We start from the raw sequence: 20,960 nt of genomic DNA, 5'->3' as shown, positions 1-20,960 counted from the left end.
AAGGAAAGGGTAGCTATTTACGATTTGAGAGAGGCGCTGCTGGCGGTCCAACTCAAGCCAAAGGCAACAGAGAAGGAACTGAGGAATGGTTGGCTGCGCACACTAAGTGGCTGCTCGGACAACTGGGGCACTGCTACTACAAATCTCCGATTGCAAGTGCAGGGCACCATGACAGCTAAAGTGGAGCACCCACAGGGACACTCCTTGAAAAAGAACCAAAGTTTGTTTCTGGCTGCATTTGCTTTATTTGGGTTTGCAGGGAGAGGGAGGGTCTAAGAACCTTACCCTGAGATAAGCTAACATGGACCAGGTAGGGAGAGGGCCAAGGAAGAAGCAGCAATGAACTGAAATCAAGCCGTACGTGGCTGCTGTATACAGGATTACTGGAGAGTAATGAGTGGACCCAGGCTCCCCCACTGGCCACAGTAGCATCAACCACAAGAAGGGGGCAGGACTTATTTGAGAGCCTGAACAAAGGGCTGAATTTAAAGAGACCAGAGCCAGGGACTTAATAGTACTGTTCATTTAGTAGCTCTTTACTATTGTGGTAGGGATTCATTTGGACTTTGTGACTCAGTCAAAGGGCCAAGCCACAGAAGATCCCAAAAAGTCAGCCAGCAACCTACAGGGGATGCCAGGAGCAGGAAAAGGCATGCAGTACCACACCCAGCTACAAGAAAGTGCTCAGAAGGTGAGTGTCTCATTACACACAGGATCAAATTTTGTCCTTGAAAGTATCTGCAGCTCCCAATGAAATAAGTAGGTGTCACACATGTATATGTGAGGCCAGGCTTCAGCCATTAAATAGTAAACTATGTTTACATATTGAATGTGCTGGACTTGAAAACTTGGTACATTCGCTAGCAGGCTCTCTGTTAGTATAAATAAGGCTTACAGTGATTGATGGTGCTTGTTTACAACTAGTCCTTTTTTCTTTACTTGGTTTTATATATATATATATATATATATATATATATATATAGTTTGCTTTCTTCAGGAAAAGAAGTGGGAGTGTATGCCAATAATAACTTGACATCATTTTAAAGGTACATTCCTGAGCCTCAATCCTGTAAAAACTTACACACACGTTTAACTTTATACATAGTGAACAGTCCCATCCTCATACATACATTGGGCTAGATCCTCAGGTGGTATAAACTGGAATAGCTTTATTGAAGTCACTGGAGCTACACCAACTTATGTCAGGTGAGAATCTGGCCCATTACTTCAAAAAATAATAGTCAAATGTAGAAAATACAATACCTGGAAATATAAAATTATGGTCCACATCAAGCCAAGTACAATAGAAGGCCTACCATCAGCAATATCAGTTGAATTGATGTTGACTAGCTTAATCTGTTTAGAAAAGAAAATACACATTATCATATACAGGAGAGAGTGACAATTATTACATGGATTCTGAATGGGTTTGGTGTGTAACAAATTTACGCAAAAATAGTTAGTTTTTTTATTCAAAAATTCAGTGCAGTGACCAGAACTTCAGTTGATATATTGCACAACTACAGTAATGACTTAAAATGGAGCAAGATAACAAACAGAAGTATAACAAAATTAATATATTTTTCAGTTTGTGATTAAACATGATTTATCATAAAATCATAGACATTACATGTAAAAACTAATCTAAACTACTACTTTGGCCAATACAGGATTGTTCCATTAATATATTCAACTTCAAATGGAAAAAATATACCACTTAATTTATACTTTTTGTACTTATGCAAGTTTGTTATAGAGTTAAAAATTCCAGAAAATCTTTGTACCAACCGGTGATCCTCTGTACATGGACTAGCATGAAAAGCAAAGAGGAAACAGTGATATATAAAATCAGCTTAATGTGATAAATTAATTCATTTTACTGGTAATTAAATTCTGGAATGTAAAGAAAGCACTGCTATAACAAGACTAATCAGCAATGCAATGCATAGAATCCACAGTATTCCATTCTTGTACTCACTTGCTGTTATCTCAAATTACTCATTTAGCTATGAACAAGCTGTTCTTGCCATATTTTGTATGAAGATGATCAGGGAAAGAGAGAAGAAGGGAACAGGAAATAAATGGGGAGCAAGAAAAGAATAAACAGACGTTGAAAAGAAAAGATGAGATACGTGTCTAGTAGAGATCCTTTCATCCAAGCGTTGTAAAGGACTTTAACAACATTAAGATTAACTACATCCCTAGTGAAGTCGGCATTATTATGTATCTTTTAAACATAAGTAAATAGATGCACAGAGAAGAATGAATGACTTTCCAAAGTCATGCAGTAAATCAATCACAAAGACAAGAACAGAATCCAGGATCAGAATCCGACTCAGGGCTGGTCTACACTACCATGGTAAATTGACCCAAGTTATGCTACTTCAGTTATGCGAATAACATAACTGAAGTCGACATAGCTTAGGTCGATATACCTCAGTGACTACATCAATGGGTGATGCTCTCCCATCGACTTCCCTTATTCTTCTCTGGGAGGTGAAGTACACAAATCGATGGGAGAGTGTTCTCCCATAGACTTAGCAGGTCTTCATCAGACCTGCTAAATTGACGTCCGTTGCGTCGATTGCAGCAGTGCTGATCTACCGGTAAGTGTAGACATGGCCTCAGGGTCCTACACTAGCCACTAGACATATGCTCACCAAAATAATGCCAAAAGACAAAACTCAGTAAAGAAGAGGTTGAATCCACAAAATTAGCATTTAAAAGCAAAGATAAATACATAGTGGGTCTGATTCTTCTGTCAGTGACGGTGAGGTAAATCATGAATAACTTTTCTGAATTTCAGCCCTGCCATGCACTCCCAAAATATATTAATGAATGAATGAATTAATTTAATGTCAATGTTCTGTATCCTCGGGCAGACAGCTCCTCCTTTTTTCTGTAAAAAGCATTAGTACTGCCAGTCACCACCAATAATTTTTAAAACACTCCTTGGGTGCTTCCAGTCACTGTGTTATCTCTGACCAAGAACTCCCAAGGTGTTCATGTTAAGCAGGTATGTTTGTGAGAGGAAGATGGGGATGAGGGTGGGGGTCGGTGGAAGAATCTTCAAATGTTGGTTGGCACTAATAGGGTAGGAAACTAATTTCATGTGACCTTTAACCATATGGAGAAAGGAAATGTCCTTTGACCCAGCAACAGAGGCGCCACAGAAGCTTCAATAACGGGGTGGGCAAACTACGGCCCGCAGGCCAAATACGGCCCACCAGCCATTTTAAGCTAGCCCTCTGGCTCCTGTTGGGGAGTAGAGTCTGGGACTTGCCCCGCTCCGGTGCTCCAACCAGGAAGTAGGGTCGGGGGCCACTCCACGTGGCTCCCAGTAGCAGCCACACGGCCCCGCTCTGGCGCTGCAGCCAGGAAGTAGGGTCTGGGGGCCACTCCACGTGGCTCCCAGTAGCAGCCACACGGCCCCGCTCTGGCGCTGCAGCCAGGGAGCAGGGTCAGGGGCCACTCCACGCGGCTCCCAGAAGCCACAGCATGGCCCCGTTCCGGTGCTCCAACCAGGGAGCAGGGTCAGGGGCCGCTCCACGTGGCTCCCAGTTAGCAGCCACATGGCCCCGCTCTGGCACTCCAGTCAGGGAGCAGGGTCGGGGGCCGCTCCACGCGGCTCCTAGAAGCTGTGACATGGCCCCCCTCTGGCTCGTACGCGCTCCAATGGCCCCCTCCAGTGCTCCAATGTGAGCTGCAGGGGCAGTGCCAGCGGACGTGGCAGCATGCAGAGCTGCCTGGCCACGCCTCTGCGTAGGAGCCAGAAAAGGGACATGCCGCTGCTTCTGGGTGCCGCTTGAGGTAAGCACTGCCCGGAGCCTGCACCCCTGAGCCTCTCCCCCCCCATCCCGCTGCCCCAGTCCTGATCCTCCTCTCCCCCTCCAAACCTCTCGATCCCAGCACAGAGCACCCTCCTGCACGCCAAACCCCTCATCCCCAACCCCACCCCAGAGCCCACACCCCAACTGGAGCCTGCACCGCTTCCCGCACCCCAACCCCAATTTTGTGAGCATTCATGGCCCGCCATACAATTTCTATTCCCAGATGTGGCCCTCGGGCCAAAAAGTTTGCCCACCCTTGTGCTATAACATTTAAAGCAAAGGATCAAGGTTTGTTTGGCAAAACTTTCATGTAGGGTTGTACAGCTAACTCCCTCCCCTCTTAAAATCCCACGGAAACCCTAGAAAGAGCCCTAGAGGAGAATTCCCCACAGGATATTGTGACAATCCACTCCACAAAAAACTTGTATAAGTCTCCTGGGGAAACTAGGATTCTGTATTTCTTCTACTGGTTAACAAGGAAAAGTTGCTGTATATAGCCTAGCTCAAAAAATATATATTTGGGGGCTCATCCCGCAAAACTGCCTCAAGCCCCAACAAATCTTCATTTCCTCTAGAGAGCGAAGCTTCCCTAACAGATCCCACAGATAAAAAGATTGACAGGGCTCTCAAAAAAGCTTTTGATTAGGCAACTGCTCATATGAACATATTCTTTCAAGTACTGTATTTTCTTTGGCTTGTACCCTATTAAAGTTGATTGAGGAATTAGAAAGGAAATCTTCCAGGTCTAGGGCAAAACCCAGTTTTGTCCAAAAAGATATTAGGTTAGTGCCAATTAGTTTTCAGATTTTTGCACAATGCAGTACGTGACTCACTCAATTCTACCTCCGAATATATGAAAATGGCAAGCAATGCTGTAGCTCAAAGGGAACTTTGGGTGAATCCCTAGTCCCAGCCTTATCACAGGAATATAATATATTAGCTGCATTTTTAAAGATGTCCCTGTAGTATTTGTAGAATCACTGGATAAATTCATAAAACTTATCTGACAAAAGCTGCGCTACCCCAACCGAGACCAAAGACAACATTCAACAACAGAGCATAAGATGGATCCCAGGGCTCCTTCAATAGATGGTCCAGCATTCCTTCTGTACAGAAGGAGCGTTTTTTGATGAAATAGTGGAAATCACATGAGATTGCTTTAGGTTATGTAATGTGGCCTCTACTAAAGATTACGCAGGCCTTTCTGAGAGAAGGAAAATAGGTATGTCTTTCTTTTTGCACCCCGGGTTCTCTCTTTCCCTGGTCCTAGTCATTTTTTTGGCCAGACCAGTCTGAGTAGGCAAGGCAGCCCTCACTGCATTTGAGCACAAAGTTCTCAGGGTGAACGGCTGCTATAGCTCAGTTTGTATTAACAAACTTCACTAGGTCGGCTGAAGCAAAATTTTGTTTTGGGAATATTTTTGTCTTTTCTTGAAATCTACCTTTCCCACTCACGACTGAGCCAAAAAAAACAAACCAACCTGAGGTGGATTTATTTCTACAAGGAGCTGCTATGACTGTCTCTTGTGTGGTAGAAAAGTAATTAGGTCAGAGATATCATAGTGTGAGATGGAAGCAAAATGTGCCAAAAATCACTGATGGCAACTGATGGCTGCTGGTTCATAGGTTTAATCTCTCTTATCACTATGCTATCAAATGCAATCTGGTGTTGCAGAAATTTAAAAAAAAGCCAAATGTAAAAAGGAACTAAAGACATCTAAGCTAATAAAAAAGATAAACGTCAGTCAATAGAGCAAAGCTAGCAGGAGGAGGAGACCCAGGAATACATGCAGAAGTAGGATTACTTTATTTGGCATTCATACCAAGAACATTCTGAATTTTATTTAGTGTGTTTTGTTTCATTTCTGGTACTAAAACGGCAACGGTTCGGTCTCTCCAGAATCAGGCAGGATCTTGGCCTGAATGCCAGTCAGGGAAATAATGACCAGAATGTTTTCAAGTTCTCACATCTATTCTTTTGGGGAATTTATTTTTGCAAATATCATTTAATTAAGTTTGGGGATGTGTTCTAATTGCAGATGAGCTGCTTACCCCAAATGTATCAACAGGTAGGGCAGCTTTTTATCTGTATTCATAACGGGATCTAAGAAAATTAACTGAAGAACACATAATAATTGAGGAGTCCATTAATAGTTGCTCAATGTCCAAAAAAAGAAAAGTTGCACTATAAATATCATACCTTGGAAGTTGATATTGGGATTTCATTGTGTCATACCTTTATAGCATACCTATGTACAGCACATAGATACTTAGGATTCTGTGTAGCCCAGACTCTTCAAGATTACAGCAATTAGGTGAAGATAGAATATGGACTTCAGGAAAGAACAACAGGGGGAAACAAAATGGTGCTGACAGAATGTTAATTAAACTTACCCGCCTTCCTTCTAGAAACTTAAGGGCAGAGCCAATATTAGCCACCCAATGGATTCTCTTCAGATGACGTCCCTGCTCGCAGGGCTTAAAGAAAGAATAGTGCAAATTACAATCAGATTTATACCAACGTTCTTACAAAGTGACGGCCATGTCATTATAAAAGCACATGTACATGTGCAGTGACCTGATTGATATGTGAAAATATTGTTGAATGCACTCAAATTAGGATTTTTGTATATGCAAATAGATATACAGCAAATATAATAATAGATACAAATATTGAAGGCGAATTTTACAGCTTTGCTTAAATTTTAAATCTATGTATTGCAATCCAAAAGTATAATCAAGTTCTATTTAGTTAACAACCTCACAACACAAGCTAGCCAAAAACAATATTCACTAATTTCTCTATTCTTTACTACATTTTTTTCTGAACATATAAATGTAGAAGATTCACTGAAGTTTAAATGAAAATCACAATTCCTATAATATTAATAACTATTTTTCTTCCCAATAACGCTTATGTATTTAAGCAGGTTTTGGTTTTTGGACACATAAGTAAGGCAAGTGAACATGCCATCTCCAAAGTATTGTTTACAAAGGGAATGATAATGGTGGTTATTACTTCAAAAATTCAATTTGAAGTAGATCTTTTCACTTTTTCCAGGGGAATTCTATCAAATATGGTTTGCGGCCTTTCTGAGGCCAGCAAACTATCATGAGTCCTTTCTGAACATGGGATTTTCTCCAACGGAGAGACATACAAGTCTTTGAATGTAATCAAGACACAAACTTTTAAAATTTGAAAGTGAACATTAAAATTTACATCTAATCATCCTGTGATACATTATTCCATCAAGAAAGATAGAGAATGGTTGTATCATTCTCAAGAAATCTCTTCAGTAAATTTTAAAATCAAAGTGTACTCTAGACAAGTTTTAAGATCATGTAAATTTCATATCTGAAAAATGGATCTCTGAGACCCAGACCCATAGGTTTCCCCATCTTGAACAACTCATTCTACAGAATGCACCTAATAGGCAATCCACATTTTGGTATCACTGGATCATTAACTATTTCCATTTTCATTCCTATTCAGAAAATCATAAACAACTTTAACAAAGGTTTGCTATGGATCCTGAAATTCCCCCCGCAATTTCAGTGGGTTCTAATAATCTTCACTTCCTGTCTTAAACTGTAGTGTACTGTTGCTGTGCACTGTAAAACACCAACTGTGTTCCACCCCAGCAGTGTCTGTATTTCCATAGATGGTAATCCTAACTAATACTTATATATACTGTGGCAAACCCAGGGCAAACAGCTACAAAGGGGGTAGTAATCAGTCCCAGGGGGTTAAAAAGGCCTCTCCCAAGCCACTGAGGAGAGAGAACCATGGGGAAATAAGGTTCAGCTGGGCAAGGGGTTACTAGGGAACTAATTAGGTTCAGCTGGCTCCAACTGCTTGGGACCTTTTTAAACCCTCCCTGGCGTGGAAGGGGGGGGAAGAGAGAGTGAGAGAACCAGGGAAGCTGCCAGGAAGTTAGGAGCAGCAAGGCTCTGAACCCTTCCTGCAAGGAAGGCTGCACTCTGTCCCCAGAAGGGAAGATAAACAAGCACAAGGGGCTGACTGAAAAAAGGAATAGCCAAACCCTGTGCTACCTGCAAGGATTTGCCTTGCCCAAGCCTGTGTCTCCAAGGCTAAAAAGGACTGAGCCTGCTGAGGAGAAGAAGGTACTTTGCCACAATACATTATAAAACACTCTGGGATCATACTGGATGAAAAGTCCTTTTCAACCTGTAAATTATCTATTATTATTCTTTTGCCTATCCTTTCAGTAAACCTGATACAGTGGCTTTTTAAAACTCCAGTCATTTTTCTGGGTCTACGTTGCCTCTTTTCTTTCAATAGTGTATTTATGTTGGCTTTGATATAATGAATTTCAATGTCACTATTGACTAAGGTAAAGTTCCTTTCTTGGATCATGAATAACGTTTTACCACAAGGGGGAGACTTCCCTTCTCGGAAAAGCATAGAACAGAGTAAAAAAACCAGTGCAGTTCAACACAGCAGAAATCCTAGTAACCCTTCAGAACACAACTCAAATTAAGCAATCCACATTCAAGCGAAGTATCCTTAAGCATGCTTACTGTCAGACTGGCAAGTAGTTTAGACCCACAATCAGAATGACTTTAAAGCTGTTATAATCTAGTGTAGGTTGCCATTGGAATCAAAATGCCTCCCTATATTTTATGGAAGCACATGATAGCTAGATATGACTAAAGAATAACGGCTGAAGTGTGGCATTAAGATACTGACTTGAGTAGGGGGCAGAGTGAAACTCCTGAGCCCTAGAGTGAGTTCAGGGAAGGATTCTATCTCTACCATTTAGGAGCTTGCAATCTGATCCCTGGGCTGGTTTGGAAGGGGCTGGAACTCCTAACGGATAACCCTACTCACCTCTGCTGACCCGCATGGGGCCAAGTTGGCCCCAGAATTAAAGACTGATTCTCATTTACACCGAAGCCTCTTTATACAACTCTAGAAGTGTAGAGGGGCCTTCAAATGGTGTAAATGTGGGCCCTTTTCGCTAGAAGAGCAGGACAAAGGGGCCTTAGTGTAAATGAGAATCGGACCCTAGATCAGTGGTTCTCACAATTTTTTTGGTGGCTCTTGCTGGTGGCCGCTCTGACAATTTTTCCTAAAATACTTAATTAACTTTAGGAAAAACAAATAAGTGTGTATATATACATGTCCAAATCATTGTAATTTTTATATGTAGGGTTTTGTTTGCGGACTCAGTAATAAAAATAATGTACAGTTGTCTCTGTACTTTACTGGACCTAAACAGAATAGAAACACAAATAAGGTACTTTGCATGTTCATTTTTTTACTGTTGTTGTTCATTTTGCTTTTTTGGTTGCCCTTTTTTTTTTTTTTTTTTTTTAAGACTTGCTAGCTAGTAAGTCTGCTAGCTAACTGGGAGGCCCTCAAAAGTGATATTAACAAACATACAAATATCACTTTTCACAGCAGACTTACTCAGCCCCAGCAAGCCAGGAGACAAATTAAGCCCTGGATGAGGAGGTGGGTAGGGAGGCAGCAGAGGCTGGGGCAATGTGGGGGATGGATGGCAGGCTAGGGAGATAGTGGGGGCCAGGGACAATGTGTGTGGGGCCGGCACCTGAAGCTAGAGTCCACTGCCAGGTGCCTAGAGCCCACCGACCCGCAGCTGGGGGGATGGAGCCCACCGACCCAGTGCTGAAGCCAGAAGCCCAAGTCCTACTGACACCAGGAAGGAGGGGAATTCACACCGGCTGCCTGCTCCTCTGGTGTTTCTGGCTCTACAGAGGGAAGGACCCAACCCCTGCTGGCAGCCCCAGAGAAGGAGCTACTGCTTTGCCCGTCCCGTCCCCCTCCAATCACCGCCCAACCCCTGGTGGCCAGTGGCCGCATTTGAGAAACGCTGCTCTAGATAATATTAACTATTCACCACTCTCATAAAGAAATGAATAAACTAAACAAGTAAGATAGCCACTATTTCTGTGAGATGTACAGAAAATGCTGTGTGTTCTTATTTTCCCTCTACTGGCTCTAATGATTTGTGATTGTTTTCAACTTCAGATCCTGATGATGCTGGTACACAAACACAGCAAAAGTGCCATTTTAATGTTAAGCTCCAGTGAAACACATACACACTGATAGCTAAGATGCATATAAATAATCAACATTTGCTGACTGGAAAAAGACAAAACGAAAAGCAACAGACACTGTGTGCATATTTTCAGCATATCACAAACAGGGAGTAAAACAAAAAATGTCAGTCTATAATAAAGTATTCCCTATACCTTAACCCGGCAGACCACACAGCTAATAAACTTGTTTTATGCTGTAACACACAAGCACCTGTTGTCTTTCATGTATTACAATGTAAAACAAAAAACCCAGAAAATTATTTAATTATAATAATCAACTTAGAAGTTCAGAGAGCCATCTTATCTCAATTCAAATGGAAACAAATCCTTACCAGTTTCTGACCAGAAAGAACCTCCAAAAGAGCAAGTAGCATAACCCCATCTTTGATATCTTCAAACAGATCATTGACCACCAAGGGGGGATTGCGCTGAAAGGTGAAAAGAAATCAGATATCATAACTACCAACACAACTACTTTGTTAAAAAAGAAAGGGATAGAAAATTAATCTGGTCTTTGTTAGCAATGGTTTAATGGGCCAGTTATCATTTGGCAATGCTGGCTCTGGAATGTAATACTAGATGCATTAATATCATAATGGAAGGACCTGAACTAAATCTACTGCCCCGCACAGTGAAGGCATGGAATGTTGAACATATAGGGCCAGATCCCCAGCTGATGTAAATCAGCATAGCTCCATTGACTAGCCGTAAGATCCAGGTAAAAATGACAAGAGGGACGGAGAGTGAAAGGGAGCTATATTCTGCATTAGTGAGATATGCAGCTGCCAAGTTATTCCCACCTACTAGCAGCATTAAGGTCAAAGAGAGGAGTGTATAGTTACGTGTTCAATTTTCATGCTCAGGATCCCACTTCAGCTTAAGTCTGTTCATGCACACTAATTTGCCCTCCCACAATTAGTCCTGTTTTTGATTCTGTGTTCTTGAGAGGAAGAGAACATGCAAACAATAGGCTTAGATGCTCCATATGAAGGACTATGCCTACTTTTTAATCTTATTAATAATGCCCATGCATAGCTTCCACATCCACTTGCAATGAACACATAGACTTGCAGGATACAAAGTTATTATACAGATGTGCAATGTAAAAAATAATACGGTGGCACCTTAAATATTCTTAAACTTTAAGCCCACATCACTGAACCCTTTACCTTAAGTCCCAGCTTTGAGTGAATGTTTACAATTTCAATAATCACTACTGATTTCCAAACCTAAAAGCATCTTTCATCTACGTTTAGATTCACCATCATTTTTGCTGTAGAAATTCAAAAATCTATCATTCTTATTAAAAACTGTAAACTTGGGAGGAATCTACAATGTTGACATGCACATTAAGAAACTATTAAGTAAGGTCAAACACACAGGTCCTGAATACAAAATTACAGCCATATTTTGATTTATCTCATAATTCACCTAGTATTCAATACGGTATAGGAATTTCAACTGTCTCTAAACCTGAAACATACGACTGGGTGAGTAGTATGAAGGGAAGACAAGGTGTGGCAGGAAGTGTTTAGTGTGCTGGGGCTATTGGAGTGACAGTACTACTTTTACATTGCTGACAATTGTTTCAGAAGGTTGCCATATTTCCCCCCCCCCTTTCTCCTCAAGGCATTGCAGTTCTCCAACACTAAGTTACTCAGAACATCAGTTCCCGCTCATGACAAGTTACTGTAACACATTCTATTAAATTTTCAGAGACAACATGATAATATTGAAAATATACTTAAGCAGATTTTGTTTCCAGATATTCTGAACAAGATGTCATCATTAAACTCTACTTTCTCAACTGCTTTGACACTTCTTATGCCATTTTATGTAACTCTATCAATTGGATAGTACAATAACAATTTCATGCATTTTCCCTAACCTAGCAGATCAAAAAATATAGTGAAATCCTGAACCCATTGAAGTCACTGGAAAAATTCACACTGACTATACTGAAGCCAGGATTTCACCTCGAGTTTATAAGCATCCACATGTTTTGTTGCTGATAATTGTCTAATAGGACAACAATAACATCGATTTTTCAGGTGCATACTTTTTTTCTAAACTTTATTTCTTTATATAAAATATAAACATAATGAAACAATAACAAAATTCAGTCTTCATTGTTTGTAAAACCTAGAAAAAAAGAAACAAACAAAAAACCCTGAGCTCACAGAAGTCATGCAGGACAATAATTGTTACAGTGACTAAACAGATAAATAAGTGAGAACATAACCTATGAGCATCAGGGACTAATATACACTAAACTGCAAAAGAGGTGCCTATTTTGTTTTATGGTTATATCAGATGTACATCTGAAAAATCATGCTTGCACAACTAACTTGATGTACTGCTCTTGTATAGTTAATACAGAAAGTAACTGAAGAGCTGGAGATAAAAAAAGAAGCATTTCCCTTCAGGAGCAGCGATGATATAACAAGGCAGGAAAAAGCAAAGCATCCCTAGGTTTGTAGCCTCCAACACTGAAAATACTCTCCCTTTGTTGTTTAATCTAGATTATCTATTTCTTCTATGAAAAAATACTTTTAGCATTAGGTGAAAAGAACATTCTTTTGTTGAAATGAGTCTGTACATTTAAGATTTCTTATGTGGTTATGCTCTGACAGCTACAGTAAGAGAACTTCAGGTTTCCTTTAGATTACTGTACACCTTTGTTGTACAATTTTAAAAAAGATGATCAGAATAACATGTACACTTCTTTTCATTCTGATATGCCAGTGTCACCAAACACGGGCAGTTAATTTAACAGTATCAGATTAATGAATAATTTTGTTTAAAGAAAAACCCTCTGCTTACCACACTTACATTTCTACTAATACCCCGATGCTAGACCAAACTCTTCCTCACTGTGACTCCAGTGAAATCAATGGAGTAACAAATTCACTAAGAATGGATTTGTCCCAGGCAATCTTGCATTACATGCTACAGAAACTGTAGAGATACAATTCATTTCCTTCTGTGATGTTTTTTCCCATGTAAATTTTGAAGCAACATTGTACTTCTTTCAAGTATTTGGATTTAGCAGTGAAGATAATGATCCATAAGGGTGGTCATCACATCAATAACAGTGGGTGAAATTGTGTCATTTTGCCATTGCCTTCAATGAAACCAGGATTTCTCCCAGAAAATTTAACTTCTAAAATGCTGTGCTTTCCATGCAAACTAAATCTCTGAAGACAGATTTCACAGAACTTGGAAAAGGAGACAAAATATAAAGAGTGCTGGAAAAGATGAGAAGTGGCAAAGAAACAACCAAATTATTGACAGCAAAAATTTTGAGACCAAATGCTGAGAAGGAAGGGAAACCACAACAGTTCCTCTTAAATCAAGAGACTGCAATTCATCTCTTGCTGGTGCTAGTTGGTAAAAATAAACCTCAGCTTATTCTATTGACTGAAGTTGTCTTATTTTTTTCTCTTTACAATCACTCACAGTGCATAGCAGAAGAGAACACGTGCATGGAGATATAAATAAAACCAGTAAAAAAGGGATAAAAGGGAAGCAGAAAACACAGATAAGTGACATATGAACACTTAAGAACTAACTTTTGTGCAATACACAATTACTAGATTGGTATCATTCCCTCATAAATTGGAAATTAGATAGGTAGCTTGCTTCCTACCCCAAAATGCTTGGTGCAATATACATCATAATGTAAAGTCTTCTACTGCCATTAAATGTTGACATCTGTTTCAAAAGAGAAAAGCATCTAAGGACCCATTTAAAAATAACGTGTATGCATAGCTAATAACTCAAGACTCTTTCTTACCAACGATAAGTAAATGACATAACAATTTTTTTTTGTTCTGTTTTTTTGTATGCTGCCGTGGACACGCTGCGTTAGTTAAAACATTACTGATTTAGCAGAAACAAACTTAAAAATATAAAGCCAAGTGCTTTGGCAGCTCTTACTCAGAGTTCTCACTGACTTCCGTCTGTATTCTGGTTATATTGGGGCAGAATGTGGTGAAGTGAATTGGGATTTTGACTGAGTAAGATCTAAGTCAGAACTGCATGATTTGGCACATTGCATTTAGAAGCACCTATATGTGAAGCACGTATATAGTCTGCGATATTTAACTGCAAAAAAATCCAACATGCACATCGATCCATCTCCAACGTATTTATTATTAATATACAGTGGTCACAAACTCAACATTTCCCACACTGTTATGCCTGTGATACCACAATTATCTCCTGGAGTATTTCATGCCAGTGTGAGAATGGTTAGCAAATGTTGACTTTTTAATGGCAATCACTAACTCTTCTTTTTAAGGTTGCTGTGGACATCAGCCTTATTGTAGTTCAGTTCTGTGTACCTATGAAAATCAGTATATCCCAAGTAGTATGCACAAACTTCTTGACACTTAGAAGTTTTTAGATATTTATTTATATATTATTGTATATGCACCACTAAATATGATAGCTTAAATAAAATTCCTGTTTTTCATGGAAAAACTTTCCATTCACACTAACACAGAGTGATCCTTTTGCTAGAATAGATAAGCACATGTCCCTTGGCTGCATATGTAATGTCAACTTGAATAATGTGAGTCAGCTAACATGTACTTTTTCCTTGGTAGTCTCCAAGTCATTACCTTTTGTTAAAAATGTGAATAAAGTTAAAATCTACTGAATACTATTTATACTAGAGATGGACCAGAACTTAACAAGCATTCCATCCAACTACCAGTGTGTACTGTCGAAATGTTAACATGAAATCTGTAGAAACACGTGGTACAAACATACCTGAACTTTAGAAAATATTAGATCTATATCCAGACACTGGCTTTGTGATTGGTCCCTACAGCTACAGTGACTGAATCAATAACATTGATCTTAACATGCCATATGTGCTGCAATTATAGAAAAGTTAGTGTTGATATAATATATATGCTTTGCTATTGCTTTGATACTTTGTTATACTGGAAGCAGTAAGCAGACAACAAAGGCCTTGTCTTCATTAGGAAAAGGAGTGTATTTTTAACATATATTAACTAACATACATTAAAATCCTAGTGTAGCCAAGTCAAGTTGTAAACATATAATTTTCCTCAATCACCTAACATGTATATAAACTACAACTTGCCTTGTCTATACTAGGATTTTAATACATCTTAGTTTGTTAGCTGATGTGTTAACACCCTCTTTTCCTAAGGAAGACAAGGCCTTAGGTGTCTGCTACTTCCTCCAAAATATCAAAGCAATAGCAAAGCACACATATTATATCAACACTAATTTTTCCATAACTCCAGCACATACCGCATGATGGTTACACTTGTGGTAATAATGATATTTAAGAGTGGCTGTGAGGAGGCAAGACATGAGTGGTGAGGCACACTCACCACAAGTAAATTCATGAGCACTGTGGGAGGCATATGAATTAACTGGGAAGCTTTTTAAAGGTTAGCAAACTGATATTTTCCCATACTAAGTATTTTATTTAAATATAGATTAGAACTGATCACAAATGTAACTTAATGTGGGAATTTTTTGGATAATCCTGTTGCTCTTTGAAACTGACCTCTCGTTTGTGCTAGTATTCAGAAAATGTCTTTGAACATTGAAAGCAATACAATTTAGAGTATATCAATTAATATACTTCGTATGTAATTATTAAAATCAGAAAAGCAGATTTTTAAACAGCCTACAAACTGTAGTCTCTCCTCTCTCAGAAGTATTAAACTAAGTAACAGAAAACTTTTTGAAAAACCCAGACAAAAATCATGGAACAAACAAGACATTTGCTAAACTTCTCTGTTCTGGCCTACTGTTTTTTGTTGCATTGCATTTCCTTTTCTGTATTTTTCTGTTGTCTCTCTAAACTGTAACTGCTTAGAATCTTTTTTCACACCTGAGTACACTGCCTAAAAAACACTGTTGGTGCTGTACAAATGAAAACAATAGTGTTCTGCAGATCCTCGGTAAAATGATCTCTAGAATGTTGTGAGACTTCCGTTACTAAAATAAGTGGTAGCTGAATTTTCAAATAGCTTCAAAACTGTCTGAGCAAATCTGGCACATGCACTCACTTGCACAAATTGATATCTGTGTGTGCAATTACCTGATTTGTTTGCACTGATTTGTCTGAACAAGCTGATGTGCATAATTTCAAAGGCAGTTTTGAATATCTGACCTTTACTCCTCAATGCCAATTTAAAGGATTTATCCTGAAGCCTCTAGGTCACATGCCCCCTCTCTACAGGCATGCTCATAGCTTTGGGTGCCATCCGTGTGAGTAAGGGCTGCAGGAGTAAGCCCTAGACTTAATGTGGCAGTTTTTTCCCAAGGATATCTTTAACCAATGTTTAATTATTAAAGGAAACATACCATAATTACTGAAGCAGGAGACTGGGAGTCAAACCTCCTGGGTTTTCTTCTCAACATTAGATTGCTTGTTTTTTGGCTTATTGCGTGACTCCATGCAAGTCACTTAGTTTATCCATGCCTCAGTTTCCCCATTTGAAAAATAAATATAATAGTACCTAATTCTGATGGTTACTTATCTAATAGATGTAAACTATTCAGCTCCTTGTATGAAGCCACTACATATTCTAAGTGCAAAGTATTATTACAATTAAGCTCACAGTTGACTAGATAAGACCTTGTTATGGTCTCAAAAATTCAATAACTATTATTATAGATGACAATATTTATTCTTGGTTATATTTCTATTTCCTTTTCTTTTCTAAATCTATAGAGGTTTTTTTTTTCCAATTTACAATCCTGAATATAGAAATACATCTATAGTACAACACGACAATGCACAGTAGTGTTTCATAAATATATCCTAAAAACCTTTCAATCTTAGCTTTATTTTGGTGTATTATCCCTCATCTGCTTTTGTTTTATGATACTCTCCATTCTCCTTTTTATATAATTATTAAGTGAACCATATTAGTTCATTTCTGTGGGTGTCTGTTTCAGAAAGTAGCTTGTTCTGCCTGACACTTGGTAGCAGAAGTTAGATAAATACTGTAGGTATTCCCAAAGTTGGGGGAATGAGAAGTTACTTACTGTGTAGAGTAACTAGGGTTCTTTGAGATGTGATGTCCATATGCACCTCATGAGCCAGAGATGAGAGTTTTTTTGGCCAGCAATACTCATGTGCTCTTTCAGACCTCGTGCTTTGAAGTGAGAGCAAATGGGGTGAGGCCCACTAATCATCATTTGGCTCCTTCTCACTGTAGAATCCCTGGAGGTAAGGATTTTGAGTTAGAGGGGATGGAAGGGCAGGTTGTGGAATCTGCATATGGACAATATAGCTTGAGGTACTCCAGTTACTGTACACAGTAAGTAACTTTTTGCTCTCCTTCAAGTGCTTGTCCCTATGCACATTCAACTGATGGTGACTCCCAAGCAGAAATTTTGTTAAGGAGATGGGATCTTGGAGTAGTTAGGTAAACAACGACTGACGAAGGGTTTTATCAAATGCAGCACTGGACCTGGAGGCTTCAGTCGGAGCATAGTGTCATGTGAACATGTGGATTGAAGCCTAAGTCATTACTTTACAAATGTCCAGTACTGTTAAGTTTTGCAGTGATGCTGCTGATGCAGCTTGTGCTCTAGCGGAGTGACCTCTGATTGTGGACTGTGGATCTACCTTGGTCACCTTGTAGAAGGTTCTATTGCAATTGGAAATCCTGTTCAATAGTCTCTGGGATAAACTGCAGAACCTTTCGTCCTGTCTGCAATAGAGACAAACAGTCCTGCTGATGTTCTAAAGGGTTTTGTTCTGTTTAAGCAGCAAGCCAAGACTCTCCTAATGTATGCAACATTGCCTCAGATCTGGCTGCATGGTGTTTCGGGATGAATATTGGTAGATGTATTTGTTGATTCAAATGGAATACTGTCACTACTTCTGTGAGAAATTTAGGATGTATTCTCTTGGACACTGAGTGGAACACCATGTGTGGCGGGGTCAGCCATTATGGCCTCAATCTCTCCCACTCTTCTGACCCAAGTTATAGCAACCAAAAATGCCACCTTCATTGACAGGCGTAGCAGAGAAGGAGCCCAGAGGTTTTGAAGTGTAGTCTCATGAGGTCTGCAAGTAATAAGCTTAAATCCTGTGGGAGTACAGGTTCCTTGACAGGCAGGAACATTTTATTAAGCCCCTTTAAAAACCGAATTACTGCTGGATGGAGGAGACTGTATGATCCTCCATTAGCAGATGGTGAGCTGAAATCGCTGCCAAGTGCACTTTGAAGGGACTGAGGGACAAGTTCATCCTTTTTAGTTATCAAGTAACTATTTCAGAATCTGTGGAATCAAGAATTGACACAGAATTAATGAGTTTTGGTGGCACCTCAGCTATTTTGCCAGTAAGTTCTCTCCCACTGCTTGTTGGAACTTTTCTAACCAGAGAGGAGAAAGCCTGCTATACCGATGACATCCATCCAGCTGCCAAGCTGTGAGATGTAGGGATGTTAGAATCAGGCATAGAATCTGTCCCTGGTTCTGAAACAGCAAATCTGGGAGTAGAGGTATGGACCTGAGCTGAGATACTGACTGGTTCAATAGCTCCTTGAACCCGAACATTTCTGAGCCATGCTGGAGCTATGAGGATTAGCTTTTTCAAGGCCTCCTTGTATTTGCAGAACACTCTGGGAATCAGAGGGGTCAGGGATAAGTATACATCAGGTCTCCTGACCATGGTATGAGAAATGTGTATTCTATAGACGCTTGACTCAACCCCCTTCTTGAGCAGAATTTCTGACACTTGGGATTGTGTTGAGTGGCAGTGGTTTATCATGAGATTGCCCCAGACCATGAAGATGTCTGTCAGTATCCTGTCTTTGATTTCCAACCCGTGGTTTGGAACGAAGCATTTGGCTATGAAACTGTAAGATCACTGAGGAGTTGGTGCTCTCTCTCCTTTAATGTGGATCTGAATTGTTTTGCCTTCTCATTGACCATGGTGATCATAAGGCAGAATGGGATAGGGTGCAGTAAAATCATTTCACAGCCTGGGGTGGTACTTGGTATTTCCTATCTGCCTTACGAGAGGTAGGACTGCAGTCAGCATCTGCCACAGGGTTGTGGCAGAGTCAATGATGGCCTCATTGACAGAGAGGACTATCCTTCCTCCTGAGGATGCCAGGAGTATGTCTACTAACTTGTGTGTTTTTGTACCTCCTCAACAGCATCTGAAGGGCCTCAGCCATCCTTTTTAATGGGTCTTGGGAACCCTTAATAATCATCCAGTTGTGGGGCCTTGGTTGGTACTATGGTCTCATCAGAGGATGAGGATAGGGTGACCAGTGAGGGAAGTCATTTCCTGATGCCTGCTCTTCCATCTCCTACTCCTCTGTGTGGCTGTACTGGAACAGGGAGGGGTAGAGAACCACAGGCCCGGGTTCTGCAGGCCCCAGTATCTCTCTCGTGAGAGCTGTCTAGACTATGTAAGATGTGGAGGGTTGTGGAGAGAATCTGGTGAATAAAGATGTCACTGGCATGGATCTTCCTCACCTTCTGTCTCTAAAGGTGAAGCAGACAACAATGCATATGCCTGATTCATAGGCAGTGCTATGGCCCTCAGTGTGATAGGGACCGACGGTGCCAAACTGATGGACAGACTTGGTGCTGACTGTAGTACTGAAGTTGACAGCAAGGGGGACTGTGGTTCCAGATGTATCTCCATTTCCATCGGGCCACGTACCTGAACAGTGCTTTGCAGGGAAGTGTAGATAGGTGTGCTGGAGCCAGATTTTTCTCAGGGTGGTACCGCAATCCTTGTAGTGGCAATAGTGCGCTTCCCTGGTTGGCTTGGTTCAGGTGCCAAGGGAGTTGGCATTGGGGCTGTTGAGGTAGATGGTGTCAAGGTGGTGCCAAACTTTTTCCCAAAGTCATGGATTTTGGTGCCAGGTGTTTTGTGCCATCAAGTGGGAACCAGCACAAGACTGAGTTTCAGCAGGAACCATTCTAGGCTGCAAAGTCCCAGATGATGTTCAGCGCCAGGGGAGGTTTTCTTCTCAGAGGAAGCCTTGTTCACCAATCTACCTCTGGGGCTTCTGGCTCCCTGCAGCTTGTCAGAGGATGACTCTGTTATCATGGCCATGGTTCTAGTCGAGGCTCTCAACAGCAAAAAGCCTGGCACTTATGCTCTTGGGCTCTGAAGGTCCCTGAACTGGGGGCGGGAGGAGGAGTGTCATCTAGCAAGCCCAAGTTGGAAGTGGGTCTCATAAATTTAGTCATCAGGAAGACCTGAAGGTGGGCCTTCAAGTGCTTCCTAACATAGGAGCTGAAGGACTCACAAATTGCACATTTATTGGGAAAGTGTGATTCTCCCAAACAACAGAGGAACTCTGAGTGTCCATCTGAGGTTAGGATAATTCCTTCACATGAGGGGTAATGTTTGAAACTGGTAGAACCAGACGACGCCATACCAGCGACAAATAAAACTCTAAGGCTATGTCTACACTACAGAATTAGGTCGGATTTATAGAAGCCGGTTTTATAGAAACCGGTTGTATGCAGCCGATTGTGTGTGTCCCCACCTAAAATGCTCTAAGTGCATGAAGTCGGCGGACCGCGTCCACAGTACCGAGGCTAGCGTCGACTTCCGGCGCATTGCACTATGGTACCTATCCCACAGTTCCCGGAGCCTCCGGCGCCCATTGGAATTATGGGTTGAGATCGCAATGCCCGGATGATGCAAAGCAGTGCCGCGAGGGGTTCTGGGTACATTGCGTCAGGCCCCTCCCCCGCCGTCACAGCAACGGCAGACAATAGATTCGCGCCTTTTTACCTGGGTTACCTGTGCAGACAACATACCACGCCAAGCATTGAGCCCGCTCAGCTCAGCTTACCGTCACCATATCTCTTCCGGGTGCCGGCAAACGTGGGACTGCATTGCTAAACAGCAGCAGCAGCTTACTGCCTTTTGGCGGTAGACGGTGCAGCATGACTGGTAGCCTTCATTGGCGATCTGGGTGCAGGCAGCTGTGGGGCTGGCAGCCGTGGTGCTGCATTGCACCAGCCCCTTGCCTTTTGGTAGAAGATGGTTTATTACGA

The 20,960-nt window shown here is 40.9% G+C and overlaps 1 protein-coding gene across 1 annotated transcript in view; it reads right to left on the bottom strand.

Moving 5' to 3' along the window:
- LOC112105257 (nesprin-1-like) overlaps positions 1 to 20,960 on the bottom strand; it is a 121,522-nt gene that overhangs the window by 78,446 nt on the left and 22,116 nt on the right. Inside the window, exons 3-5 of the mRNA XM_026649535.1 lie at positions 10,250 to 10,345; positions 6,225 to 6,308; positions 1,264 to 1,356 (exon numbers count right to left, since the gene is read on the bottom strand). Coding sequence (XP_026505320.1) covers positions 1,264 to 1,356; positions 6,225 to 6,308; positions 10,250 to 10,345 — 273 coding nt within the window. The remainder of the gene's footprint in view (positions 1 to 1,263; positions 1,357 to 6,224; positions 6,309 to 10,249; positions 10,346 to 20,960) is intronic.

This window comes from Terrapene carolina, unplaced genomic scaffold (assembly GCF_002925995.2).
Source record: "Terrapene carolina triunguis isolate 2854851 unplaced genomic scaffold, T_m_triunguis-2.0 Scaffold85, whole genome shotgun sequence".
NCBI lineage: Eukaryota > Metazoa > Chordata > Testudines > Emydidae > Terrapene > Terrapene triunguis.
The sequence above is the reverse complement of the archived record's forward strand: the minus strand, read 5'-3'. Positions and strand labels throughout refer to the sequence as shown.